The sequence below is a fragment of the Notothenia coriiceps genome, unplaced genomic scaffold, assembly GCF_000735185.1.
Source record: "Notothenia coriiceps isolate Sejong01 unplaced genomic scaffold, NC01 NC01_scaffold00001460, whole genome shotgun sequence".
Lineage (NCBI taxonomy): Eukaryota > Metazoa > Chordata > Actinopteri > Perciformes > Nototheniidae > Notothenia > Notothenia coriiceps.
Window position 1 is genome coordinate 30,662 of NW_011334161.1, and position 27,632 is coordinate 58,293.

Sequence of the window (27,632 nt, forward strand, 5' to 3'; positions counted from 1 at the left end):
TGTTGGTTATTTTCTCCATCTAGGAGGACACCAAAAGCCTCCCAGACGTTGGATTTCGCTCTTGAGGAAGTGTTGGAATCAATCTGCTTCTGAGCGCGCCACATTCTGAATGGCTGAGGTGAAGCTCTCCAGCGGAGAATACAGCATTTTCCAACACTTCCTCAAGAGCGAAATCCAACGTCTGGGAGGCTTTTGGTGTCCTCCTAGATGGAGAAAATAACCAACATCCCACGCTTTTTGAGACAAATANTAGATTTGGTGAAACACGATGAGAACATGCAAAGAAGCCCTCACCGTGTTCACATGCCACACATCCTTACCTTGTTAAACAAATACATTATCAGCACGCGCTTTGCCAAGAAATGTTTAACCTGAATGGGACGATTAAGTGTAAAGTTGTTTCACTTTTAAAAACAACAACAAAATGAAACACACGTAGCAATAATGGCGTTTCACACTTAACCCCGGGCTAAGGAAACCCTGATCAACTCTGCACTCCACCAGATGGTGACTTCATGAAGCAGAAGTAGGGAATCAATAGCCAGGCTACAGATAGGACACATGTTCCGAACATTTGTGGCTCTCCTCCTGATTCTTCTCTCCAGTGGCAGCACAGAAATGATTGGTGTGATTGAGCTGTGAAAAAAAAAAGTGGCGCAACTACTAGTGCTATGTCCATCTTCTGGCCTTCGCCTTCCTGGCCCATCAGGGCGTAAAGGATTGTTGGCTTTGGAAAATCATGAAAATCAGACGAGAGAGAGAGAGAGACCCCCTCTGTGGGATTACTTTCGTTAGCCCAGGGTTAATACATGTGTGAAAGCCTTTGTTAACACTGTATACACATAATGATATACTGTCATTCTGTATTGACAAGACTGAAATACCTGTTCTTTCCTGTTTTGGAGGAACTGAGCCAGGAGACTTGGTTTGGACGGTTCCTGTTTGGGACTGGGAACTGAGGAAGGGGACGCTGGGGGACTTCCATTGACCTGTGAATCTGAACAGAGATACTAAATCACAAAAGGGGGAACCAGCAGTAAAACGTTGACTTGCCGATATCTATTTTTTATTTGAATACCAATGTAATTATACCCTGACCCACTTAAAAGTCGAGATGATAATGCCAAAAGATGAAGGGATACTGGGAGGAAGTATGGGGAGTATTGAAGGGGATATTAGGTTATGAGGTTCCTAAGACCGGCCTGATGTTATACTTGGGGAATCTGGTGCAGGAAAACACACAGGGTGGGGACAGATACCTGATTAAGGTGCTGCTGGAGCATGGTACAAAGCAGATCCACCTACAAAGGAGCAATGGCTGGGAGTAGTACAGGAAATATTTGATATGGAGAGATTCACACACATATTGAGGGTCCAGGAAGGGAAATTTGAGTCCAAATGGGAAAAATGGGTTGAATATAAAAGAAAAATGAACGACACCACAAATTGAGAGTTGGAACCAGACCATGATGTTGCATTAAAATAGGATAGAAAGCTTCCACTGTTTGCTTGTTTTTATTATTATTTGTATTTTCTTCTTCAATGGGTTTCTAATTCAAGTGTATACTGAACTATATGTGGTTTTGTATGATTATAAAAATGTCAATAAAAATGTAAGTGAAAAAAATTAAAAAGTGGAGATGATGTCATACCTAACGCGTCAAACCCTCTGGTGATATTATGAATGGACTCAAAATACTACCATTAGTTTCAGAGCTACAGTATGAACCACAGTTTGAACATGTAAATACTGGATCAAGGTGTTTCGTCCGAGTGACCTCCTCTCACCTGTGGGGGTGGACCAGAGTTTTGGGAGTCTCCTCATGATGTGGGGGCTCTGCACTGAGCCGAACCACGGGGAACACGGGTCCGCAGGAGCAGTCAGACGCCGCAGAGCGGGAGAAGCAAAGGGGCTGTCCGGGTCAGGACTAGTGAAGGGCGCTGTCAGAGGGCTCTGTGAGGCGCCAACAAAGGAGCGAGCAAAGACTGACGCTGGGGTTTTCATCAGAAACATGGGCCTCGGGCTCATCAGATCTTCTGTACCTGAGGTCGATTTGATAAAGAACAATGGGACACAATGGAAGGTTTATTTTATATGCAGAATAGCTAGGGAGGAGTCCTCAAAGGATAAAGAGCACAGGTAAAAAAAACTATGACATTTCTATGTTTTCGAATAACATACTTGATGTCTCAGATGAAGTCTTCCTCTCACTCCCAGTAGAAAGGGGTTTGGCTCGGCCATTGGTCGCTACAGTGTCATGATAGGCTATGAGTCTCTGGGTCAGATCATTCAGAAGAGACAGACACTCCTTACTGATGGCGTTCCAGTTGTGAGGATGGCCACCTGTTGAGACAAGAATGAACAGATAAATACATTTTTTCTACTTTACATACAATCTGAAGTGTGTCAAGAAGTATGTTACAAAAGGTCAATCAAAAGCAGTCAAAGAAAGGACCTCTAGCGGACAAACCTGGCTGACTGAGACTGAAGACCTCCGAGCGTCTCAATGGGGAGTGTTGAGAGAGCAGAGCAAGGTCCTGCAGAGCTAGAAACTGACATGTGGAGAAAAGAATCGTTACAATAACCAAATGCGAAAATTAGAAGAGAGTTACCATGTGTTTTATTCACCTTTAATATCATGGGCTGCTTGCCGGTAATAACTTTAGGAAGACACTGATGGGCATCCTCGGTAAAAGAAGACTGCACAGGAAAGCTGTACACCTGCAGATAACAGCAGGACATATATTATTAGTTTCAAGCTACTAAATGCAAGTTGAATTGATCACTTGAGAGGAATCCTGGGAAGTTCATGAATATTATAAACAAGTTAGGCCTAGTGCACTTCAGACACTTGAGCACTCAAAGCTATGACAACATTGCCCCCTAGTGTCCTTAAATTATTTAAAAAGCAAACTGAAGTCGTCCCTGCAACACAACACTTTACTTTTAAGCCAATAGCGAGCACAGATTGGCAGTCAGATGTGGTTATCAGAACTCGGCCGAGTCAATGGTCATCACAGACGGCTGGCACTGATGTTAACCTTTAACCTTTGAATGAGCTTGAGACAGGTGAATAATATATAATCGGAAGGGAAGTTACACGGTACAGAAGAGAAACAGAATGGAAAAAAAGATATATGTTTATAACCGACCACAACGTGAGACCTTTGCTTTTGAAATATTAGCCGTTGTATACATTTTGTCTTCTATGGACATACCTCAGTGACAAAGATCCTAAAGAGCAGCAGGGTGACGTGCCATGTGAGGAGCAGGAAGCCGGCACTGACCCACAGCTGGTACAGCAGGTTGAGGTCCAGCAGGCCAGCTATGCTGTCAAGAGGGTGGACAGAGCTGGGGATCACAGGAAGACATTAATGGAGTCCAAGAGACAGCAGTGAGTGGCTGCATGTATTATTGTTTGAACAGATTGTAAAGACTTGATAACACAGAAGCCACACTGACCTGTTCAAATGCAGATTCAGTGTTTTACAAATCCATGCTTTTGGAATGTATCCTGTTAAAAACGAAGACCAGGTACAATAACTAAAAGTATGCGTATTAAAAAAACGATTCATTCAAGCCTCTCCTAGCAGTGAAATGATCAATGTAAACAGACATGACTTACCCAAAAAGAAATACACAACAATGTAGTTCCTGACAGAGTAAAGGGCCTGAGTGGCGCTGCACTTCACCAACGAAGGCAGGGATCCCTTAAAGCGAAGGTATTTGTATTGCTGGAGGGAATAATAGTGGGTTAACATTAACAGTGGATGATAACAGAATGTAAGACTATTTCAATCTTAGGTATTTCATCTTGCCTAATGATCATGAGGGAGATGAATGAGTCGCATCACACACCTGAACAGTGAGAAAAGGGACATAGTTCATGTTGTAGATCACACCCAGCATACTGTGAGATAATCCAACGAAGGCTCCAGCCAGCAGAAGGATGAAGTGATGCTCGTTCAGACACATCTGAAGGGAACTGTCAGCGCTGAAAACAAATGGAGGAAATTAAGACAATGGATGAAGCATGTATAGTCAACATGATAGTTATGTTGTGCTGCTTACTAGGGCTGAACGATATACCGTGTCATGGCGATAACCGTGATATGTGCATGCGCGATATTCACATCGCAGGGGCGTGCGAATTTTATTTTTATTTTTATCTATGGCGTTCGATATTAAGTAGGTAAATTAACTCAAACACGTCATGTTACAATTATTTTGCTGCTTTCTACAAAAGGAAAACTTGCGCGGCTCTCATGTCAGGGGTACTTGAGTGGAGCGACATGCAGGCTCTGAGTCTGCATGCACAGCAAACAACTATTTCAGATTCCTTTGCCGGTGTTACACCATATGAGAAAGGTTCAAAACGGCATAAAGGAGCTGGTGTATAGCTGTTCTTAATTGTATTTTTATAATGTTGTTTAAAAGATGTCAACTACTTTGCTGCTATTTGCACAAAAAAGGTTTTAATTGTGGAATAAAAAGTGAAATGACCTATTTGGTCACGTGTGTTAATTCCCTAATGAGATAATGAAGCTTCCTATAGTTTAATGTAATACGTTTAATCTCTTGGATCCCTTCTAGACACCACTCTTCTTCATTCACATATGAACCCCCTTATCTGAGGGTAATCAACCTGCATTATCATGACATGTTAGATCATGACTTAAGGTATGATGAGTCTACCAGTTAAGATCCAGACGTCCGTGACTAAAATCCTTCATCCGGTTAAATATAGTTAAAAAAAACGCACTATATATCGCAGGGGAAAAGAATATCGCAATATCAATTTTTTTCAATATCGTGCAGCCCTACTGCTTACCCATCACCCGGTGTGCAAGGGTAGGCGATCGTTTCATATCTGCCCCCGATGGCGATGGCACAACACCAAGCCACGATTATTCCCATGATGCAGTGGGCCAGGGAGTTGACGAACTGACGAGGGTGGAGCAGCTGACCCAACAGGGCGATTTTCGAGCATGCAATCGTTGGGATGACTGAAAAGAAACAACAGATTTACAACCGAAGAATATCATATGCTAGAGGTCAATTCTTGGCCTGTCAATCACAAGACTTTTCTCAACACTGATATATTAAAAAAAAGATATCTATATTTAGAATCATTGACAAGAAGTGCACATTTTGGAATCCTGCTTTATACTGATTGATGTATGTTATACTGTATGAAAAGTATTACATATATTAAAAAATGTCCAGAAAAGGTGAGGTGTTTCATCACTCTCCAATGAACAACCTGATAAGGAAATGATGTATCAAATGATGTTATTCCAATTATTTCATTTGCAGATACAATTATTTACTTTCACAGTGAGCTGTCACTTCTGATTTATGAACCCTACAGTCTGTATTGTATACAGCATAAGCTCATGTAATGTATCTATGTTCTGCTAAGCCAAAAGCCTAAACTATCAAGGCACATCCTTTGAGACAAAGCCATTTACTATTTAACAAAAACAACAACACAGGAATATTTCAGAATGACATCATGTCTCTCACCTGTATAATATTCCAGGTTGAGGAACCCCACCATGATGATGACTCCACACAGCAGGATGAAGGAGAAGATGGCACTTGCACTCGTTAAGAAGGACAGACATTCTGCATGTAAAAAAACAAGTCTACAGTGAGCTTCAGACAACTTCAGATAGTCACGAGTCTCATATCACAATGACCACTGACCTGATACTGACTGGATGGGGTGAAGCAGACTGAACCTGCTGAGGAGCACAAACACTGCTGTGATGGGGGGCAACAACAGGACAGCCCAAGCGATACTCGCCACAGCTCTCCAGCAAATCACCTGTAGAAAACAGCCAGTCATTATTAAATACATAACAAGCACAATGTTAACTCACATTGACAGTTTGAAAACTTCGAGAATATACGTTAAAAAAGTTAAGGGATGAATATTGTTGTTATCATTTCTGACATGCTTACCGATTCATTCATAATGTAAGTAATAGCTATGGTCATTTTGTTTTCCTTGTTGTCTTAACTTCTTTGAGTTTGTACATACATTTTGAAACAAAAGACATCCGTATCTGGAAAATTCTATACAAATATATTTTAAGTTGAAATATTCTCATGTTGAGAAATTAATTAAACAATTGCATTTTTCACTTTTTAGATATTTTTGTTTCAATCATAGCGCTGTTTACATTTGTGCAAGAGGACTAACAAACTCTTTTTAAATTATTCCTGCTGAATTTGGCTCACTTCTCAAAGTCTTTTAAACTCATCTCATTAAAAAACGTAACTTTAGACTGAAATGTGTTGATGTATTTGTATTATAATTGTCAAACGTGCGCTACCTAGCCTTTATTTCAAAACAAAGCTTTTTTTGCTCTTGATAATCCTATGTACTTTTTTCAAATTACTCCGGTTTCTTGTATGCTATATGCTTTTAAACTGTGCCAATTTTCTTAATATTTTTGTAACTTTGGTGCTTTTGTGTGGATTAATGAAAGCTGAATGTTAGCTACAGCCACAGCTAGCATAAACAGAGAGGCTAACGGTAATGTATTAACGCAAACTCACGCGATACATTTTTCTCTTCTATGAATGAAGACTTAAGTTAAAGACTCACCTTGCGGACAAACCAACAGCTTTGCTCAGCAGAAAACATGTTGCTTGGATAAAGAGAGAGCCAAATGGTGATAACAATCTCTTCGGCTCTCCTGCTGTCAAACTATTTTCCACTGTTTCCCATATCGCGCCACATGCATTCAAAGGACCCTGAAGGACCCCGTTAAGAGTTGTCCGTGTACCTGCCTGTTGCTAGCCAGACGATTGTAGTATAATGAGCTTGTTCGACAATAACATATTTTTAAATTCGGCCAGTCGGTCCAACTCAAGCTAGATTAAAAAGTACAAGCTAACAAAGTATAGCTAGGCTGTTACAGGTAAATGTTCACTGAAACAGAGTGATACAAATTCTGAAATAACTACATTAAATTACAGAAGGCATCAAAACAAGCCAGAAATCAGCTTTACATTATTTTATATTGCATATGTTTTACTTGTTTGTTTGATATTTACATATATATCACACACTAATAATTATCTGTTTTATCTCGCTTTACTTTCTCACTGCAGTCTGACTGTCACAGAATGAAGTTAATTCTTAATTCCATTGGTTTCGTCGTGCATGAAAGATGTATTTTCATGATGAAAGTCATTTCCATAAGTTTGGAAACTGTGTTTATCCAAAACTGTCTTTTTGTCATGGTCCAGAGAGAATTGCTTGATCTCAAAAGCATTGACTGGGAGCTTTTGCGATGAATTGACAGACATCTCAGTTTGAATGGCTTTGTGAACAAATGGTTTCTGTGCAGGTTTCTGGATAATTGCAGGGAGGGCGGCGGGTTGATCCCTCTGGACCTTCTTGTCTTCCCACAATTTCAGCAGGCGGCGTTGATTATTTGTCATATCCTTGAGATTTTGCTGCAATGAATGCACTTGATCCTTTAAAAGTGTTTCAGATGTGACTGTGTTTGCCAACTCAGAGGTCAAATCATCAATGGTCAGACTCAGTTTGGCAGTCTTCTCCACAAGGGAACTGCACTCACGGTCCCTATCTTGCATGTCATTGATTATGTCCTTTGTGGTCTTTCCAGTGAACTTAGGGTTGCACTCAAGTCCAATCTCAGTGCGAAGACCCTTCACTTGTTTCCTCAGCTCCTTGTTTTCAACCGCCAAGGTCTTCAGCTTCTGTTTCTGAGCATCAGTTGAACGCATCCTGGACTCATACTGTCTCAGTTTCTCTCTGAGAACACCTTCTCTGTGCATGGCATCATCTCTTTCCTTTCTGCATTTCTCCAAAAGTCTTAATGTCTCAAATTTGGACACTTTTTCACCTTTCCCTTGTGAAGTGGCCATCTTGTGGTGATAAATTCTCCAAATCAGAAAAAAGAAAATTAAAATGGCAATTACTTCAAACTAATGTTATAACTCACAAGCTTTTCCAATAGTTCTTGCGCATTATGTTGGTAAATCCACTTCGCAAGCTGGAGCAGCTACAGATGAGGCAGGTAACATTCCTCTAAGAGGGTTATCTGTTTGACAGGCACCTCCTGTGTAACTCAAAGCTGGGGCTAGAATGACCATTAATTAGGGCGCCACCATCCATTGACACCGTTTCAAGTGACAAAATGTTTTTCCTAATTTGTTGATTAATCAGCTAACGTTGCCCCTGTTAATTAATGGAAATCATAAACTTAACAGAGTTCCCCCCCTGCGTGCAATGTACACACTGAGTGCTTGTACACAGGATTTACATACATAAGTAACATTTTTCCACTGTGTGCATCCAAACAGTGACACAGTAGATCCTATCAGGCAGGACAGTTAAGATGGATGAGTAGGAAAACAGTAACAGCAGCCAAATGTCCACTTTTAAAGTGAACGCTCTCTTTGAGATGTTGAAGTTATACCAATTAGGTACAATCTATCCCTTCAATATTTAAAATGTCCAACTGTTGAAATGTACTGGCAGCTTTTACCGCTGTCAGGAGCGGGTAGAAGTGTATCATGTTGTCTAGACGTGTGGGAGCTTCGGTGAGTTTTCATACATATAAACTTATATAAAAAAAGGTGAACAAAAGTCGTGAACTAACATTTTATGCATTTATATGTTGCAACTGTTCAGGTTCAGAAGAGGAGTTTTGAAGTAGACAAAGATGGCAAATATTAAATTCATATCTTTATGAAAAATAGTTAGTGTGTTACAGTAGATTGCTTTAAAACCATTTGAATATCTAATGTTGTTTATTGTACGTTTCCCACATTTTAAAAGTTTGGTTTATAGTAGTATGTATTTTAATGTGAGTGAAAACTGTTTGCAAATAATCGGTTCACTTTGCGATGTAAATGTAAATAATTTTTTTATAATACCTTTATTATTGATGATGATCTTATCAAAAGCGTGGGTCCCACAAAGAACATATTTTATTTGTTTACCCATGAAACGCTCATTGCAAATGAACATATTCAATGTTATACATGTTATCAAATGCAGTTATTCAAAGTAAAAACAAATTATTTAAAAAAGTTACACAAGTGTAACAGCCTTGGACATTTAGAATGGGTCTTTGGCATTAGTTCGCGGCACTTATGGTTATATCAGAGAAAAGATGATACAAAAATACTAAAATTGTTCATAATAAGTCCAAGTCTTGAATTTCTCACTAACACCTGTTGTTATTATTATGCTGTGAATAAAGAATCTTCATAACACAAAATTAACTAGCCAGTTCCCATTAACTGAGTATGAAAAATGTATATACAAAATCACTTTGATGCCACCAACATTACTGCATAGACTAGTTATTTAAGTACTTTGAAAAAAGGACCTTAAAGCAGAAAACTGCCATACTGCAAGAGATCCTATATTTGCTGAGTCACACCATACCCCATTTATCTTTAAGGAAGCTGAGAACCCATCCCATTAGAAATAACATACTTAGTACCAGTGTTCATTTCCAGAGGTCATTCAATTGAAACAAGCATTGACACTGGGGTTTTAGGTCTTGGGCCAGAATGTCCGAGTGCAGGTGAAATCCAACCGACCCATTACTTCATCACTGCAGCAACCTGATTCCCTCTAATAAGGCAACAGGAGAACCTGCAATTTAAAAAAACATATAACACTTGGTTTGAAAAGGAGAAATCATGTAAAGGAAGTCCGGTGTCGGATGTGCTACTTTAGCAGGTTAGAAGAAAAAAAAAAAAAACACTTGAGAAAAAACACTAATATAAGCCAACAGTGTAATGCAGCTACTGCCATAGGAGGTCATTTTGAATGCCATTGCATGTGAATAAAACAAAGTCCATGAAAAGTACAAGGATGAGGAAGATGACACACACCTATCAGGTTATTAGTGGATGTACAAAAGGATCATGGCTTAAAAGGCTTGTGTGTCACTATTGTTTACCTTTAGACAATGAAAGGCTTCATGTCGCAGACGGTGCCTTGGTCAACTGCAGTGCAGCAGAAGGTGCAGCTGATAGTGATGCTTCTGGTTTGCTAAAGAAATAGGCCTGGAAAAAAGCAAACAAGGAAAGGAGTCAAACAAGTGTAAAACAATCCGGCATTTAAAATATCAAGAGAAACTACTAATCAATCAAAATAAAAGCCGGTGTCTTTAAGTAAGTGTGTTGCAAATGTTCAGTGTTCCAAGAGAGAACGCGGCATTATAGCAATCCATTCATCTTTGTCAACCTTCAGAGACAAGCTTACTTTGTAGACTAATTACATAGACCAGACATATGATAGCTCTGTGCAGCTGACAGTTAGGCTAATAGCCCATTCTCACACCAGTTAGCCAATGCAGTCACAGTTTCCTATTGAGAAAGTCTCCTCAGTGGGAGTGAACTTAACACTATCAGGTATAGTCATTTCCCAGAAACACACAAGGAGGATATACAAAATGCTATCCATGTAGTATAGTGTAGTGTCTGTGTTTGACAAGAGGGGTCAAAGCTTGGCCACGCTGAGTTCATTGAGGACAAATGAGAGAGTCTCTCATTAGCTCAAAATACAAGGAGATGGACAAGCAGCTTGAATTGAATGGATTAATAAATAAGTGTTTTGCCAAAGAAGGATATTAAATGTTGTATCTTATTTCCCTGAACAGATTTATTTTCCATTGCTCCCAAGTTTGTAATAAATCCTAACAGTAAACAGATGTAAAAGCAGCTTCAAAGCTATAGCAAGCACAATTACCTTACAGCCTACAGCGAGCAGGACGTTGAGTAGAACAATGGCCGACATTATTGCTGCAATAACTTTGGGGTGGTCTTCCCTGACTGCAGGCCAGAAAGTCATCACCAGAACGGAGCCAGAGAGGCAGAGAGCCACCACGATGGAGCACCACCTCAGCCATTCAAATGGGATAATCCATAGGACCTAGTGTGGGAAAGAACAGTGCATTGTTTAATATTCATCTCCGTTACAAGACACATTCAAGGCTCTGAATGTATGCATGATGCAGGGAAAAGTAGCATTAATCATCAAAACGTTTTTTATTAGATGTAATCATTCAATTGACAATATTACACTTGTTATTATGAGATCAAATAAATCAGGCCTTACCACTGCTGGTATGTATATTGCAAGGGAATATCCATATACACAGACGATCTCCATAAAGGAATATGACACTGAATTCATGATCTTGTTGTTTCTCCAGAGCAGGCAACCCCAGAGGGCAAGGGGTACAAACCAAGCATAGCTGAAGATCGCTGTTGCAGCTATTGTCACTGGAAAACACATCAAATACAAACAAATGAATAAGTAAAATGTTCAGTTCCATCTTACCTTCAAACTGAGAATGTTGAGCCATAATATTAAAAAATAACAGCACTTACCTTTTCCAAACTGTGGGCTATACTTATGGCCTGGTTTGCCTAAATTCAGCAGGAGGTTGGAAAAGTTTCCACTAATGGCTAGAGCAAACACAAGGGTGGTGCAAATCCAGAATGGTCCTGAAAGCACAAATATCAGGCATCAGAAACTCTGTTTGTGTGCCCATTTGGTGGTACAACATTTAAGTACAGCATTACATCAACAGTACAAACAGGGAAACTTCTCTTCTTTTCCAAATTACAAGAAGCCGGACAACCTCTAATAATTAGGACTTGAATGTGAAACTGTTTAAGTGCTAACCATAAAGATCAGGACTTCTACGAAGGTGGACATGAATGAAGTTCTTTCCAGGCCATGGCAGCATAGATCCAATTATTCTTTCCTTCACCTGAAACAAATGTTAATAACCATTACACATGTAATCAAATATATTAATGTTCTGAACTCCATATTATAAGACAACATATCACAGTGTTAAAACAAGTTATGAATGCATTACGTGATGGGTCTCGATGTCAAAAAATCTTTGGTAGTACTCAAAAGTCCAGAAGGGGGCACTTTTATTTTGCCCAGAGAGGAGCTTAAATAAAACAAATAGAGATGGGCAAAATTAATAAAGTACGTTTTCGAAGCAACAACATTTAATAGTTCATAGTTCAAAAAGTAAGAAATACGTTTGAAAAGTGTTATTGTTGTGCAGACCTCTGTCTTGTCATCACTGGCATGTGGATCCTTGTCATCAACATCCGGAGTGAAACCAGCAGCCTTTCTCTGCCTCTCTGGCATGTCATCATCTTCAATGCTGATGGTGGTTGCATCTCTATTGGCTTCCAACAGATTGCCAGCTTCTTCAAATTCTAATTTCATAGCAAGGATAAATGGAAAATATGAATCCAAAAAAAGTGGATGTTGCTACCGATGCATAACAATGCAGCAGTTTAGAGAGATGTGGGTTTACAAGTGCCATAGAGACTTTGAGCGAGCCGAGTAAACTGTATAACATCATCATTGAGTAAACTTCATTTCCATATCACATAAAGGATGCCGGAGGACACTTACCTTGAAATTGGAATGGATCATTAGTCGACGCCATTTACACGGATTCCCTGTCCGTGACGTGGAGCGTCAAACAGGAACTTATCGGCAAGTTTATGTTTCACAAAGACGATCAAAAGTAATCTTAGCAAGCTGTTGGATAAAGAAACAACATTTGAAATAGCTTAACCCCAAGTTGACCGTGTCTGAATGATGGTTAAAAATGGTGTACTCTATGAGCAACACAGTGAAAAAGAAACAAAGTTATAAGTTAGCTCAAGTTAGCTACCAACTCCAAGTCCTCACTTGACAGCTCACCAACAGTTACATTAGCTAACTTAATAACATCATTTTCCGACTGGGTAAACATATCAAGACAGCCTCTGTTTTATTAACAAATATAGTGCACAATATCAGTTATTTTCTGAACAATTAACGCTTACCAAATTATCTATTAGCACCTCTAAAAATCATTTAATTTCTCTCAGCTAGGTTAGCGTTGGCCGGAACCGGATATATACCGGGCACGTCAACAAGCCTTCTTCCTGTATCGAAACCTTTTCAAAGTAAGATATTGAACCTTTTGAATTTAGAATATAATTAACTGTTTCATGATGGGTTGCATAACACATTTGTATAAGTTAATATATGCAAGATATCTGCTATCTATTTTTGAGTTTTTGGGGATCTTGAAATAAGTTTATATTAGCATTGGGCTTTTATTTTGAAGTTATCAAGCAGAGACCACCACCACCAACTGTGTGAACTTGCACGGTAGGCTACGGAACTCGAAGTACTTTACTCTGATACAAGCAAATAACTTGGCTTTATAAGCCAAATAAGATGAGAAAAGAAAGCAGATAATAGAAGACACTCACATAGGACTTGTGGGTCCTTTTTGGTCATGGTTTTAGCTCATTCAACGACCATGGATTAGCTCACAAGTGAGGTACTTTTGTTTTTTTAATGCATAAGTTGTTTTTGAACGCAACTTGGAAGCTGACTTTTGTGCATCTGCTAAGAGTGTCCTTCTTACAGGAAAACAAAAATACGTTAAGATGGAAAATAGCGCCATTTATGTCCGAGAAAGAGGAAACCTTCGTCGTGTCAGTGACATAGTCCTGGCCCAGCCAAAGCCTGTGTCATCATTCAGAAGGACAAATCCCTTTGTGCTGAGAAAAGAGAACTTTATATTCACCTACAATGCAGAGGGAAGTCTGAGATACACAACCAAATCTCTCTTTGACATCACTCTGTTATTCGTAGCTGACAACATTCACCATGTGGACTCTCTGGTGGGCTTCCCTGATCAAATAGGAGACAGGCTGTTTGCAGCAGCAGAGGAGAATCGTGTATTTTTAAACGCAGACATTTCCTCAAAAGCCCTGCAGTTATTCAGTGACGCTTATGGGGAGATGGTGCTTGGATCCCTCTGTCTGAGAAATAGGTCAGTTATCATGCCAACATATATCCAGACTCAGTTTGATGTGCCCGAGACAGAAACAGCATTTTGTGTCTTTTTCATTTTTGCAGATTTCCACTCTTGCATGAGAGGATGGATGAAATAAAAACATTTCATAGTCTGAAGTGTCTGGATCTGTTTGGCTGCAGACTGGGTGATGATCATGAGATATTCCAGCATTTAACATCCTCAAGCTCATTGGCAAGGTAATACTTGATTTGTCAGTCCCAAAGATATGATGTGGAAAATATATGAAGCTATGTTACTAACAATTCTGCCTTTCATTTTCAGCAGCCTAATGCAGCTTTCCATTGGCGGTAACAGGCTGTCAGACGTGGGCCTCCAAAGATTTACTGCACCTATTCGGATGCTGAGGAAAGGACTGGACTGTCTTCAGTTACTTGACGTTTCCTGTTAGTAACCAAACTATTTTCCCATTTTAGTGCAGATACTACCACCTCCACAATTAAAACGGGTTCAGATTCATCATTGCCTGTTTAATCATTCTTATTTTTCCTGCACAGATAACCCTATATCAGTCAGGGCTTTAAGATACATCACATGCTTCCCCAAACTTGAAAATCTTGATGTATCTGGGACCAGTTTGAAGGTACGACACTAACTACTGTGCATTACGTTTAGCTGCAAATTATTGTGATGCTGACATCTAAATGTAATTTATACTTCTAGCTTGGCACAGGATTGAAGACCACCATATGGGATCTGTTGGGGCTAATTTATTCTGAGAAATCATTAGACAGCTTTGATCACTCGAGATGTAAAACAGAAGGCTGGGCAGAGCAGGTAAATATATTCAGACAATGATTAAAGGAAACACGTTTCTGTAATGTAAGCACTGTTCTTCAAATAAAGGCTAAATGTTGCAATTTAGTGCTGGCTCACATCTCATGAATAAATGCATTGTTTCCTTTCCAGGTGGTAAACCAGTGGGAAACAAATAACTCACAAATGCCAAAACTGAAGAAAATGGATGAATCCAGAACATCAGCACTTCACTTTTGTAAGTTTATTTTACCTTACATTCCCATTGTAATACTTTTTAGAATTAATGATGATGACACAGTGTCTAAGACAGACTTTACAGTGTTTGTTTTTGTTGTAGTTGGCAGGCAGAAGTTTGTCAGAGACGTGCTGAATGCAGCACCCTTGGTATGCGAGAGCGAGGAAGAGGCCCAGAGAGAGAGACTGCATTTCTTCAGACCTGCAGCAAACAGTCACATACCTGAGAAACAGACTCCTTCCACAACAAATCAACAAGGCAAACCTTCCTGGCACAATCTAAAAAAAAGGCAGCGTCAGTCAGAGAGGTGTGACAGTTCACGTCAAAGTCCTCCAACCAAACGTCTTCCCTCATCAGCTCTTACTGCAGAGGACCTTGACTTGTTGAACAACTACTGAACTATTCGCCCTTGTAGCATGCCACAAAGAGCAGAGAGCAGCTTTGGTATGCAGGTTACCTCTAACACATAAGTGCAAATTACAATAATGTGTTTCTAGATAATTCAAACTGATGAACCGTCTTGGATACAGGTGGTGTTATGTGTATATATTTTTATAAATAAAGTGTAGTATTTTGTACGTCTCCATGTCCTTGCCTTTCATTTTGCTGTTTGGAAACGGTCTAGAGGATTTTTGAACAGTGCACATTATACAACATATGGCAATTGTTTTGCCTATTGCATCAATACTTAATTACTTACAGGGCAAGGTGGAATATTGCAGTGAAACAGCTCCATGCTAACAGTGTTTGAAATTGATTCTAATATTTAAACAAAATTTGCTTAGGAATACGCAGCACTGAAACCCGGTGTCAACAGCAGCAGCTAGACCAATGGACTGGAGGGCTCACTAACATGGTTTTATGCCACAACCAAATATTTTTTTAATTTCCAAATTTATATTCCTCAGCCCGAATTGATACAAGCGACACCACTTTAGGCAATTTATCACACTTAAGCTCCTTAAGCCACAAAACACTTTATACATCATATTTTTTCACATATGCAAGACCTGTAAACAGACTTTGATGTATTAAATCGGTGCAGTTCCGCTGTAAATCAAATTACCACACAGTAAACCTGGAGGCTAGGTAGTATTCCAACACAGAAACACAGTATGCAGCACAGAGTTGGAGAAAAAGAGGGTTAATAGGGGGTCTAGCGGATCTTTTGTGTGTGTGCTGGCCACCCAGCAGGTTCATTCAGCCGTGAATAACATCTTGTATGTATCGTGTAATTGCTGTGTCTTTAAAATGCCACCATAGAGCAGTCATCACACTCGTTTATGTCATGCCATATTTAAGATATTTACACTAAAGCAAACAATGAATATGGCTACGTAAACTGTAGCTGTTGATTTAAAAAATATAAGATTGTACCTTAGATTATAATTCCAGTGCAAGGGTAAACATGTGTTATGATTCATCATCACACAAGCCCCAAGACAGTTGACTTGTCACTACACAGGAAACTAGTGCTATTCTCAGACTAAATGACTAAGTGTAATGATTTTAATTGGAAGCAGTCACTATAATCAAATGTTAGCATGTTCACTGTAATCATAGAGGCTGGAGATCCAAAGATGACATTTACAGCAGTGTAACTTGATCAAGAAATATGGTATCATACTGAAGTTTAGTTGACTTTTTAAAGGACATTTTTCAGATTTAAAACAAGGAGTATTTTAGGAATGTACCCCCTTGAAATGTATGACGTTGGTTACTTTTACAGCTACATTGTTTTGTTCAAGATGTGTTTACCAATTGATTCCAATTCCAAAGCTAGAGTATGCAATGATTGAAAAAAAGTCACACCCATGTCAATTATGTCAATCCATTGTATTTAATTCTGATCCATCATTAAAAGAACAGACAACCGTAAAGCAGGAAAGACATACTGTGTGTACCGTCACCATTAGTTAAGATAAAGAGCATACCATTTTATTGTAAAATTCAATATCATCTGTAAATAATGGCAGTAAAAACATGAACAAACAGGGAGAGTCTGCAATATTAGCACAATCTTACTTACAAGTTGAGGGTATGGGATTAAACCTGTATCACTTCAAGTCACAAATAGTTCATTTCAACATTTTTCAAGAAAACAAGCACACCAACACCACCAGCTAACGCACACATTGAATTTAAAGAAAACTTCCAAAACATTTGACTGCTGCCATCACTATATTATAATGCCTCAATTATACCAATATACAGAAAAAAACCTTTATCAATCTAATTTAGAAAGCATTAATAAAGGAGACATTATATCAGTAATGCAGTTACTCCTGTTTAGACCAAAGGAAGCACGTGTCTTGTGCTAGAGGATAACAATCAACTAAATATTATTCATTAAAATTGCTTCTTTGCTACAGCTTTGGCTTCTAGATGTCAGACTGGCCCAGGTTGACTTTGGAAGGGAGGGGCCCGGCTTCTTCCTCAGGGCCTTTGGAGGTAATGATCAGCAGGGAGGAGGCTGGATATGGAGTCAGCTTCTTTTCACATAAATACTCCCTGTCACCATAGATGCTCAATTTCTAAAAAAGGAAGAATAAAGAAATGATTGGAATGTAGTTTAAATATAAACAGTACTCAGAAGTAAATATAACCACAACCTTGAAAATAATTACACTCAACTTTATTATGAAGCAAGAATAAGGAATCAATTAAGAATCAAGTTCTGCATTTACCAGATCCCGTTTCACTCAATAGAATCATAATTATCATTTTGAAAAGTACACTCATTAACTTTAATGCTGCGAACCAGATGTACCTGTACACCTGTACTGTTAACATGACGTTTAATTCAGCACAAAGACTGGAAACAGTTCGCTATGATCTATCCGAAGGTTCAAAATGTGCCTCACATCACCTCAAAAGCTCACATGTTGAATCTTGTTTATTTAATCCATACGAAAACAGAAGGTTTACAAATACAGATGCTAGGCAACCAGATGTTACATCTCAGTTTTTGTACAGATTTAACAAACATTATATGCCTTAATACCTTTTGAAGCTAACCAGTTGTTTGCCCCAGCCACATATTTACACTACAGATATGAAAAAGTGTATTAATCACCTCATCTACATTTCAGCAAGAACATTTGGATTAGACATGTCTAAAATTTGATTTAAAGTAACCCGAGAGCCAATAAAAAAAAAAAGAAAAAAGCACAGAGCTTACCTCAGCAGGTACATACTGGTCCACAGCAGTGGCCACGGTGGCGCAGCAGATCCAGATCAGGACCAGCACAGACAGGATAAGGGTTGTGGTTAGGATCCACCCTGGCAGCCAAGGGTTCCTGAGGAGGACATAACAAACAGAGAGCTTGTGTGGGCAGCGTTGCTAATATTGTGCTTTGCAAAGCAAGTTAAAAAGCCCCTTGACAAATAGATAAATGTGTGCTAACCAACCTTGAAAGGCAGCTGAAGAGGTTGTATCCATCATCGTAGCTGCGGTCCCCGGTCATATCTCTGTCCCTCTCCTGGATTAAAGTGCGGTGGTATTCTTTGTAAAATGGGCCCAACCCTGGGACTAGAAAAGGAGAAAAAGAGGTTAAACATTTGCTCCGCATATGAAGATGCAAACTAGTAAAGACTGCCCAAAGAGATGTACTTTCATTACATTTAATTATTATGTAAAACAGCTGGGCAATGTAGTTTCTAGAAAATGTTACTCAAAACTGAGTCACTGAAGCATTTGGTGGTCTCGTCTGAGCATATATTGTGGCAGGATGATGTATGTGAGGTTGGTTAAAAATAATGTTTCGTGTCAATGTTCAATATTCAATATAACAAACAAACATGTCACTCAGTACAGCTATGTGGCTCTATTGCATTTTTTGGGTGATCAAAAGATTACACTAGGTCAGGTTAAGACTATACTGGCCATACCCAAACACACGTTTATACGTATAATAAAGAAATGCAGAGAATAACGACAACTTCATTCATAATGTGTATTTTAAGAAAATTAAATAAAAAGGACTTACAGTTCCTCTGCGGCTCTTCTTTGACTTCTTTTTCTACTTCAAACTGGGTGAAAAACTTGACTTGTGGTTCAGTCTGTTACACAGAATATGTTTAACAGGGTAATTTTTGAAAACAGTATGTTGGATAAGATTGCCTAGTCTGTTATGTTTTCCCTACTCAGTACAATACCTGGAAAATGACAACTTTGCCATCATCAGCCTGGAGGTAGAACGTCCACGTGGAGGTGATGAAGCTGTGAGCCTGATTCATCACATCCTCCCAGAATCCTCTGACCAGCGTCAGGGGGTACAGCATGTGGATCCTAGGCATCATGGCCTCAAGCTGCAAAGCAAAAGCAAGCAATACTGAGTAAACAGTTATTTATTGAGAAATGTGTACATCCATCCAAGGGTGTAACTTTGGTTTGAGAAGTGGGGGGACACAAAACAGGGGGTCCTCCGCAATGAAACATTGTTCTCGATTTAATTCCATTTCCTGCCTTTCTAAAAATATATTAGGGACTATGGTGTTAACTAATCCAAGAAAAATGTGTAGTGTAATGTCCATGTGAGCCTGTTTTATTTGTGATGACCTGACATCCTCTGGGGGGGGAGTTTCTAATCTCCATTAGCTCCGAGCTAGCACCAGATGCTAACAACAACCCCAGTAACTCTTTCTGTGTCTCTGTGTCTCTCTCTCACACACACAAAATGCACTTGTGCCACGCACACACAGACGCTCCTCCGTGAAGATGACCCCTTGCGTAAAAAATAATAATAAACACATTTGAAAAGTGGGGGGGACACAAACGGGATTTTGAAAAGTGGGGGGGACATGTCCCCCCTGTCCCCAGTGGAAATTACACCCATGCATCCATCCCTACAGCTACTCATTGATTCACACTTGATTGTACCTGCTCATTTCGCTGCTCAGCAAATGGAAGCTGATTCTGACAGCCCAGGTTGCATGCATACTGCTCATCAGAATGAGTGTAGGCTTCACGACAGGCTGTAAAAAAAAAAAAGGATGTAAAAAGAAGTAACAGTTGAAACAGGTTTGACAAAAGGAGTATAATTAGTCTACCTTTTATGCAATTGGGTGTGCCAATATCAGGGTTTATTATTAGGAGGCGCACCCGTTTACAGCTTTATATTAGGTGACTACTTCAGAATGGTATCATAAAGGCCTGGACACTTTGCATTGGTGAATAAAATAGGTCAGTAGCTAAATGCATAACTTACTTGATTCACACTCGGATTTGGTTTGATTCAGATCATCAATGTCACGGACAAACTGACAAATTGAGAACAGGCGGCAGCCTCTCTGACAGGCATACAGTTCCTCCTCCTAAAAAACAAACCACATGACCCGTTAAATGGCAACACAAACAACAACCGTGAAATATATATAACGCCATTAACTTTTGCATGAGCTCTCCTTTGCAACATTTAACAAGACAGAAGGCGTTGTGACAAAGTGAGGTTTACACTTCTGCTCAACCAAGTTACCAACGTTAGCTAACACTAGCAGAGATTACTTTCCTCATCGGAAGGAGTACTTACCCGTGGATACGTGTGCAAACTGTATGTCATTTCACATGACTTATGGCAGGATGCCGTGTTTCCCAACACGCTGTCGAAAGCATCAGTAGATGCTGATGTGAACGCAAGCAGGACGAAAAGTCCTAACACACAAACAAAGGAGGAGAGAGTCCCCATTTTGTCTGCGAAAACCTAAACAAACAACACGCTCTTCTTCCTCCTCCCTAATCGGCCTGTTATATCACGGGAACTCTGCCTCACGCGAGACTTCCTGAATGTTTTGCTGTGTTTGAGTGTTCCTCGTAAACTGTTAAATCCTTCACATGATAGATAATTAAACAACAAATTGGTTGAGAATCAGCATGTTTTTATTTTATGAACCAACAATGTTTTATTTTCATGAATTTTAGGAGATACCTAGATAATTAAAAAAGGAATTCAAATTAAGAGTTAATGTTACACAGAGAATAAGAAAAACTGAATATTGAAGCTTTTTGTAGTTTAATAATATTACAATTTTCTTTCTGAATTCATTCTTATCATTTGTATGTATTGCACAATACTTTCCGCACAATTTACTTTCCATTTTATTGGTTCGGGTTCAACCAGTCTAAGATTTCAACAAGCATACTGGTATTCTGGTAATTTCTCCAGCACCTGAAGGCAACATCGGTCGCTACTGTTTACTAGCAATTCAGCTGCAGCTAGCAATACTAACCAAACTGATTTGTCACAGTTGTGGTTATGAAGGAAACTTGTTATTAGTGTAGTATGAAGGAATGACTTGAATCAAGCTGACAATGGCTTCAATTCACTGAATTTCAAAAGGAGGTTAGAGTTAGCTGGGCAACATTATATACCTAAGTGCTAACAGCAGTTCTTATCAGTTTGCCTGTCTTAATCTAATAGGTATCTTGCTACTTTGTTTTTGAAGATGGACAAGTTTGTAGTGCGACTTCCCAAGGGGGAAACACCTACAAAATCCAAAAGCAACGGAAAGGTTTACAAACAAACTACAATTGAATCTTTACGGGTGAGATATGAGTCCTACATGTGATGATCAGGCAAAGTCAGTGTTACTTTGTGACAAACTTACTCTGGTCATTCATTGCCCTTGTGTTTTGCTGACAGAGGGTGGTTGTGATTGAGGATATCATGCGCTACAAGTCCATGTTGGAGCTGCCAGAACAGAGCAAGGACAACCTGCTGTCTGCCCTCACAGAGCTCGGCAAGAAGATCCCATCCAGAGAGGTGCTCAAGTCCACTAAAATAGGTGAATTAAGGAAACTCCAACAAGTTATTTTACAATTTGCTGGTTGCTGTGTTGATATGGAAAGCATAAACATGTATTATACATCTTAAGCATGTACAGTACTGAGCACTGACTGTATAACAACCATCTTATTTCAAACTAATTTAATGAATATCTCAAAGATTGACATAGCCTACTGCATAGTTACAACAAGTGCTGAGCAATATATCAATAATACATAAATATCATGATATGAGACTAGATATCTTCTTACATTTTGGATATTGTAGTATTGCTTAAATGTCTTTTCCTGGTTTTAAAGGCTGCTTACAGTAAATGGATATTATTTTCTGAACCTAACCTGACTGTACTAGCCCTTCAATGATTTGCCTTTACACACTTTTTCATTATAACCACAAATTAGATTGTTTAAATATTTGGTGAAAGCTTCAATAGTTTACCCTGCAATTGTGTTGTAAAACATGGTAATATTTTTTTCCTTATCGCACAGCCCTAGGTTCAAGTCCTGAGTTGTAGTTGACTGCATTGTTACATCAGCACTAATACCTGCCAGGCCCTGAATCAGATTCACATTGTTTATTTCAACACATTATGAAAACCTCTCTCTCTTCTAAGGTCACACTGTCAACAAAATGCGCAAGCACCTGGACCCTGAAGTTAGTTCATTGGCAGCAAAGGTTTACACTGACTGGAGGACATTCATTGAGGAGAATTCCAATAAGCCGTCTATTGAAGTGCGCTCCGACAAACAATCTGAAGGACTCCGGAGCAACGCCAGAAGACTAATGTCTGAGGCCCTGGAGGTCAAGGTGAGAAGGAGCGTCTCAGTGAAGTCTAATGTGATGCCTACTACTTATTCTGTACCTCACATCTAATTTACATTTGACATTACACCGGTTGCGGTAGTCTGGTAATATAAATTGATGACTAATGTATAATACATTCTACAAGTACAATTTTGATTGGAAAAACCTCTTTCTCATCATGTTACTCTTTATACAAATACACAGTACGTTTGATTCAAGACCATTGACATCTTTTTGTATGCCTGTTTTTTTATGTATTCTGGTTCTTTTTATTTTCTTATCTGGCCTACAGGAGGATTCGGGGCTAATAGACAACATTGAGAGAGACGTGTTTCACCTGAGCTCCCGGTTACTCAGCGGTTCATACAGACGGACCGTTAGAGCGCTGGTGTTTGCCTTCAAACACAACCCAGAAATCAGAACTCAAGTGAAGGACAACACAATGTCAGTCAACCAGCTGGTTTCCAAATACAAAAAATAACTGGTGTAAAGACCTCTGGATGGTTTTACTTGAACATTGCCAATCTTTTTGATGCATTTGATTTTTTAATCTTTTTATTATTTTCTGTAAAGGAGATACAAAATATGTTTACACTTTGTGGTACATCAGCAACCTTACACTGTTTCATAACTGAATGTAAAACACAGTCGAGAATAATTTATTGTTGATGGTGATGATAATGTCGTCTTTTATCTGGAATCATAAACGTTTTTTGTAAATTATGTGTTTTTATACTATTGGTGAACATTTCTTTATAAAAAAAATATGATTGAAAATATGCCAACTTAAGCATTTGAGTCCTCGTTTGTCATATAAGGTCATTAACATATATTACTAAAGCAGCACCAGCCAAATGATAGCAATCACCATGAGAATAACAGCCAGAACACAGATGCTAATGAAGACAACATCACTCAGGTCATGAGGCACAGCTTCTGGACCCCCTGGAGCTTCAGGACTTTTTTTGTCAGTTTGCTTGGCCTGCTCCTCCAGACGACGCTCCTCCGCTGAAATGATGGAGACTGACGCTATCTTCCTCAGGGCGTCGCACTGCACTCTATATTCCTGCACATTCTGCTGTTTCCCATCAGAGAAATCGATGTAGAGTTTGTTCACCAGCACGGTGATGTTCCGAATTTTCTGTAAGGGATCATGAGTTACAGTATTAGAAAAAAGCAAGACATACAAAACATCTCTTTTCCAGCTAAAGTACGGTTAATATTCTGCCAATTTGATGCATCTGAAAGTGACAGGATACGGGATAGTCACCTGTCCAGCAGTTCCACAGTTGACAAACTGAGCAAGTATCTTATATGAGGTGGCTGTGAGCTGGGCTGTACAGGAGGTGTCTCCCAGGTAGATGCTCTCTCTGTCCAGCTGAGGCAAGGACTGCTGTGGTATCAGTATGGTAAATTCTGATCTTGTGCAGCTAATGTTTACAGGAACCACTTGGATTAAGGGGTAAAAAAACATAGTTATAACTTTTTTAAACAACATGGAAACCATTTTTGCATATTAGAGTCTAGCCAAGAGTATTTTTAGCTGAGATTTAGAAAGTAGCAGTAGGGGGTGCACCCTTAGTAGAAGTAGTACAGATACAAATAAGATGTTTTTCCTTCTGAAATGAATCAAATGCTTTGGTAGGGAACATTTACCTCCAAGATAAGAAGCAGTAAACCCTCTGTGAGCCTCATTTCTGTCTGTGTTGAGGACCACCAGCAACTTGTTTCCTTTGGAGACGAGAAAGGGGGTGGGATCTCTACCACACCAGCACCCCAGCAGGGGGTCCGTCTGACTTTCCCCGTCATAAACTGCCACAGAGTCGTAGTCGCACTCGTCTGACAGACTGTTGCGGTCTTCCAAGTCCATGACAGGGAAGAAGAGTTTGATGCGGTACCCAGCCGCTAGAGTGATGCTCCAGTGGCAGTTGATGTTGTTTGGGTAGATGTTTGGGAAGTGCGGGCTGCTGAAGTTTCCGTTTACATCTGACAGGACCTGCTGGCACTCATCTGTTAAGTACAGTTTATCAGATAAGTTAGTCAACTCTATTTATAACACATTACTTTTCTGAGGATGCTGCTTCCAATGTTTGATTCAAGTGAGTACCACAAAAGTAAAAGTTCATGTTTGTAAAAGTATCTCTCTTTCCATGCGTCATAGATACGGGAGTCATTGAAAGTGTTACCAAATAAGAAGTGTCTATTATGTCCTAAACTGTCTAACAGTTCATTCACTGGTGTGGTCATCATAATTCAAAATAGATTCAAAATAATGTGAAAAGCATTATTTTATGACAAATTAAATAAGTGAGGATTAATGATACAGTAATTCAAATCTGTCTCAATCCTTTTGCAACTGTGTTGAAGGATTTTCATCCTCTTGCAAATTGGTTTATGCTCGACAAGGTCAGACGGGGACATTCTGTGATCAGCTGTCTAAAAAGTTATTATGCAGTGCTTGAATTGGATTTAAGTCTGGGCTTTGACTCGAACACTCAAGGAATTTTACTGTGTGGAATTGTTTTCTTCTTGCTGTAGGGACGGTGATGACTGATTTGCATTGTTGCAGTGGTATTCAATTTTCATTCATCAGACGTCAACATCTTTAGAGCTATTTTGTAGGTCATTTTTGTCTTGTTTCAAATGTTCAGTGTGATGTAATATTTTTGATCTTATTTTTTTTATTTCATGGTAGATTTTCTCTTCTGAATTAGATTTTATTGAATAACAGCTGCTTTATGATAACCTGAAAGTCTCATATTGAAGTATTTCACCTTGTCCTTTGTTACATTTCCAATTCCTGTTGTTATTCAAAAAGCATAAAGGGGCAATAGGGTAAAATACTCAAAGGAATTTAAATTGCATTTTCAAATAAAACGTATTACATTAAACTTTCCTACCTGAGTAATAGTAGGCCTTGAACCCACGCCCACCAATGTTGAAGTCAGACTTGAAGAGCACCAGAAGATGATTGGAGGTGGTGACAATGATAGGAGGTCTATCTGCCCCGCAGTATTTGCCCAGGTGGTGATGGGTGACTGTCGGGCCATCAAACAGGGCGACAAAGTCAAAATTACACCCCTCGTTGTTTTCCAGCTGGAAGTCCAAGAAGACCAAGGTGACCACGCTAGTGTTGGACACGTGGATGGCCCAGGAGCAGTCAGCATTGTTGCTGTACTCCAGAGGGTAGCCTGGACTGGAGATCACACCTGAAAGTCCTGTGAGGACTCCACCACACACATCTATAGAGAAAAGAAGGCAAACTCAGATGCATCTTGCACTTATGATGTGAATGGGAACAATAACCTTTCATGTTGTGCCGAGTCTAATTTCCAACGACAATCCCTATAGCCTATAGTTAAGGGTTCATTATCAAAGGTTAGTATGATAACACACTCAACGCAGATGATGACATTGTAGCTAAACATAAGAATGTATGCAACTTCCATTATTATTGTGAGCATGATAGCATGCTGATGTTGACATTTAGCGCAAAGCACCACTTTGCCTAATTACAGCCTTACAGAGACATAAGGATGTCTTAAGAGTTTTTTCTATATAATGATTTTGTGAGATCTAAATTCTCCTAAGGTTAAGAAGTTTTAGCTTAAAGCCATGGATTTTATTACAGCTAGAAAAAAATTAACTCAAGCTTTGGGCAGATGGCCCACCGATCCCTGTCACATTGCATCAAAGATAATGAGTTACCTTTTCTGTAGCCAAAACTGAAGCCCCTGTAGGCCACATGGCGGTCTGAATGGAAGATAATGGACATGACATTCCAAGAAGATGTGAACTGAGGAGGGGAGATGTCACCACAAAATGTCCCAAGGAGGTTCCCTTCATCCTCGGATATGCCATTGTAGATCTTGATGTAGTCGTAAGCACAGTTGGCATGGTACTCCAGCTCAAAGTGGTTAAAGGTGAGGAGGACGGAGGAGCCCTCGGCCACAACAATGAGCCAGGAACAGTCGATGTTGTAGGGATACAGGCCAGGGAAGTTTGGACTAGAGATATTACCAGACGGAGCAGAGAGGATTCCTCCACATTTGACACCTTATAATTACAAAACTCAAGTTTAATTTCTTGTCAAAAGGAAAATATACTTTTTAGCTCTTTCCGTGCTCAATTATTTATTTGAAACTTTTTCTCCAGCAACCTGATACAACCTCTGAAAGTAGTATTACAAGCTGACATTGAACAATTGAGGCCCAACTTTCTCAGTATACACAGTACCTGCAAGACAAAGCTCTTTCATCAAATGTAAGCTTTGCAAGATAACAAATAGCAACTTACCTTTTTTAGAATCAGCCTTGTCAACAAGCAGTAATACATGAATCAGTATAGCCACCCTAAGACTCATGTTGTTATTGTTGATTCTGCTTTTGTCACGCCTTAGCTACAACAACAGCAAAGACAAACAACAGCAGCGTCAGAGCACACAGCCTTGAGACATCAGCAGCGGTGCCTGTAGAGGTAATAGGACTTTGAAAAATTCATCCACAGCCTGAATGAGAAACCCGACACCAACGTAGCCCACGCTTTGGCCTCTTTGCTACATTTTAATGACTGATACCCAATGAGCATGAGTGGCTTGTCAGGACAGTGCTTGGAGAGTTGCTATACATTTTTAATGATTCTCTCTCTCACACACACACACTGAACACCAGCTTCAAGTAGAGTTGATAAAAGAGACAGGAAGAAAGAGAGGCGGATGATCACATTTGTCACTTATATAAATGGCTTCATTAGAGCAATGTGAGAGAGAGGAGCCCAGAACTATTGATGTCTTGGAGTAAGGGGCACTGTGTAGACTTTCATTTTCTTGTGTAAAAGCAGCTCACACAGACTCCAACATCTCTCCTTTGAATGGGTATGTAAGTCTTCCCCTTGTGTGGTGTTTGGGTCAAATTGACCCGACTTCCATTTTCAATGAATACAAAAAAATATAAGGATATTTTCGTTCAACCTGAAACTCAATGGCCGGGGCTTATTTATTGTGAAGGACATGTGGACAATTGTTTTTATATCCTTCATAAGAGATTCGGGTCAATCTGACCCGCATACAATACCAGGACAGACAGACAGAGAAAAACACATAGAAACACACAAACTAAAGACACACACAC

At 39.5% G+C, this 27,632-nt stretch overlaps 7 protein-coding genes across 10 annotated transcripts; 2 read left to right on the plus strand and 5 right to left on the minus strand.

The window, feature by feature from the left end:
• Nucleotides 1-288: 288 nt before the first annotated feature.
• Nucleotides 289-6,740, minus strand: LOC104961253 (nucleoporin NDC1-like). The gene is made up of 14 exons (XM_010789517.1): nt 6,618-6,740; nt 5,711-5,831; nt 5,528-5,629; nt 4,833-5,007; nt 3,860-3,995; nt 3,627-3,735; nt 3,464-3,515; nt 3,220-3,352; nt 2,630-2,722; nt 2,472-2,553; nt 2,183-2,344; nt 1,789-2,043; nt 885-997; nt 289-371 (listed from the first exon to the last, which is right to left on the minus strand). Exons 1-14 carry the CDS (start codon nt 6,654-6,656, stop codon nt 300-302), a joined length of 1,644 nt encoding a protein of 547 aa, XP_010787819.1. The 5' UTR covers nt 6,657-6,740; the 3' UTR covers nt 289-299.
• Nucleotides 6,741-7,147: 407 nt separating this feature from the next.
• LOC104961368 (uncharacterized) lies at nt 7,148-7,909 on the minus strand. The gene has a single exon (XM_010789657.1). It carries the CDS (start codon nt 7,907-7,909, stop codon nt 7,148-7,150), a length of 762 nt encoding a protein of 253 aa, XP_010787959.1.
• Nucleotides 7,910-8,959: 1,050 nt separating this feature from the next.
• Nucleotides 8,960-12,962, minus strand: yipf1 (Yip1 domain family, member 1). Its single transcript, XM_010789509.1, has 10 exons — nt 12,875-12,962; nt 12,456-12,584; nt 12,099-12,253; nt 11,896-11,976; nt 11,697-11,784; nt 11,399-11,515; nt 11,124-11,290; nt 10,755-10,937; nt 9,964-10,069; nt 8,960-9,653 (listed from the first exon to the last, which is right to left on the minus strand). Exons 2-9 carry the CDS (start codon nt 12,487-12,489, stop codon nt 9,983-9,985), a joined length of 912 nt encoding a protein of 303 aa, XP_010787811.1. The 5' UTR covers nt 12,490-12,584; nt 12,875-12,962; the 3' UTR covers nt 8,960-9,653; nt 9,964-9,982.
• A 165-nt stretch (nt 12,963-13,127) lies between these two features.
• On the plus strand, nt 13,128-15,496 carry lrrc42 (leucine rich repeat containing 42). Of its 2 annotated transcripts, XM_010789488.1 has the most exons (8): nt 13,197-13,205; nt 13,470-13,878; nt 13,965-14,099; nt 14,185-14,306; nt 14,418-14,503; nt 14,584-14,697; nt 14,830-14,914; nt 15,017-15,496. In XM_010789488.1, the coding sequence occupies exons 2-8, from the start codon at nt 13,490-13,492 to the stop codon at nt 15,310-15,312; spliced, it is 1,227 nt and encodes a 408-aa protein (XP_010787790.1). In that variant the 5' UTR covers nt 13,197-13,205; nt 13,470-13,489; the 3' UTR covers nt 15,313-15,496. The 2 variants fall into 2 exon arrangements, with proteins under 2 accessions (XP_010787799.1, XP_010787790.1); XM_010789497.1 differs by having other exon boundaries at nt 13,128-13,878; nt 14,188-14,306; nt 15,017-15,486.
• A 1,235-nt stretch (nt 15,497-16,731) lies between these two features.
• Nucleotides 16,732-20,666, minus strand: tmem59 (transmembrane protein 59). Of its 2 annotated transcripts, none has more exons than XM_010789473.1 (8): nt 20,446-20,666; nt 20,125-20,230; nt 19,797-19,891; nt 19,073-19,225; nt 18,904-18,946; nt 18,326-18,446; nt 18,096-18,213; nt 16,732-17,448 (listed from the first exon to the last, which is right to left on the minus strand). In XM_010789473.1, exons 1-8 carry the CDS (start codon nt 20,599-20,601, stop codon nt 17,296-17,298), a joined length of 945 nt encoding a protein of 314 aa, XP_010787775.1. In that variant the 5' UTR covers nt 20,602-20,666; the 3' UTR covers nt 16,732-17,295. The 2 variants fall into 2 exon arrangements, with proteins under 2 accessions (XP_010787775.1, XP_010787768.1); XM_010789466.1 differs by having other exon boundaries at nt 18,904-18,976.
• Nucleotides 20,667-21,074: 408 nt separating this feature from the next.
• Nucleotides 21,075-23,300, plus strand: tceanc2 (transcription elongation factor A (SII) N-terminal and central domain containing 2). 2 transcript variants are annotated; one of them, XM_010789457.1, is made up of 5 exons: nt 21,075-21,255; nt 21,359-21,457; nt 21,556-21,697; nt 22,313-22,506; nt 22,796-23,300. In XM_010789457.1, the coding sequence occupies exons 2-5, from the start codon at nt 21,359-21,361 to the stop codon at nt 22,982-22,984; spliced, it is 624 nt and encodes a 207-aa protein (XP_010787759.1). In that variant the 5' UTR covers nt 21,075-21,255; the 3' UTR covers nt 22,985-23,300. The 2 variants fall into 2 exon arrangements, with proteins under 2 accessions (XP_010787759.1, XP_010787752.1); XM_010789450.1 differs by having other exon boundaries at nt 21,079-21,457.
• Nucleotides 23,301-23,336: 36 nt separating this feature from the next.
• On the minus strand, nt 23,337-26,866 carry cdcp2 (CUB domain containing protein 2). Its single transcript, XM_010789666.1, has 6 exons — nt 26,800-26,866; nt 26,212-26,559; nt 25,404-25,745; nt 24,160-24,513; nt 23,774-23,952; nt 23,337-23,644 (listed from the first exon to the last, which is right to left on the minus strand). Exons 1-6 carry the CDS (start codon nt 26,864-26,866, stop codon nt 23,339-23,341), a joined length of 1,596 nt encoding a protein of 531 aa, XP_010787968.1. The 3' UTR covers nt 23,337-23,338.
• Nucleotides 26,867-27,632: the final 766 nt, after the last annotated feature.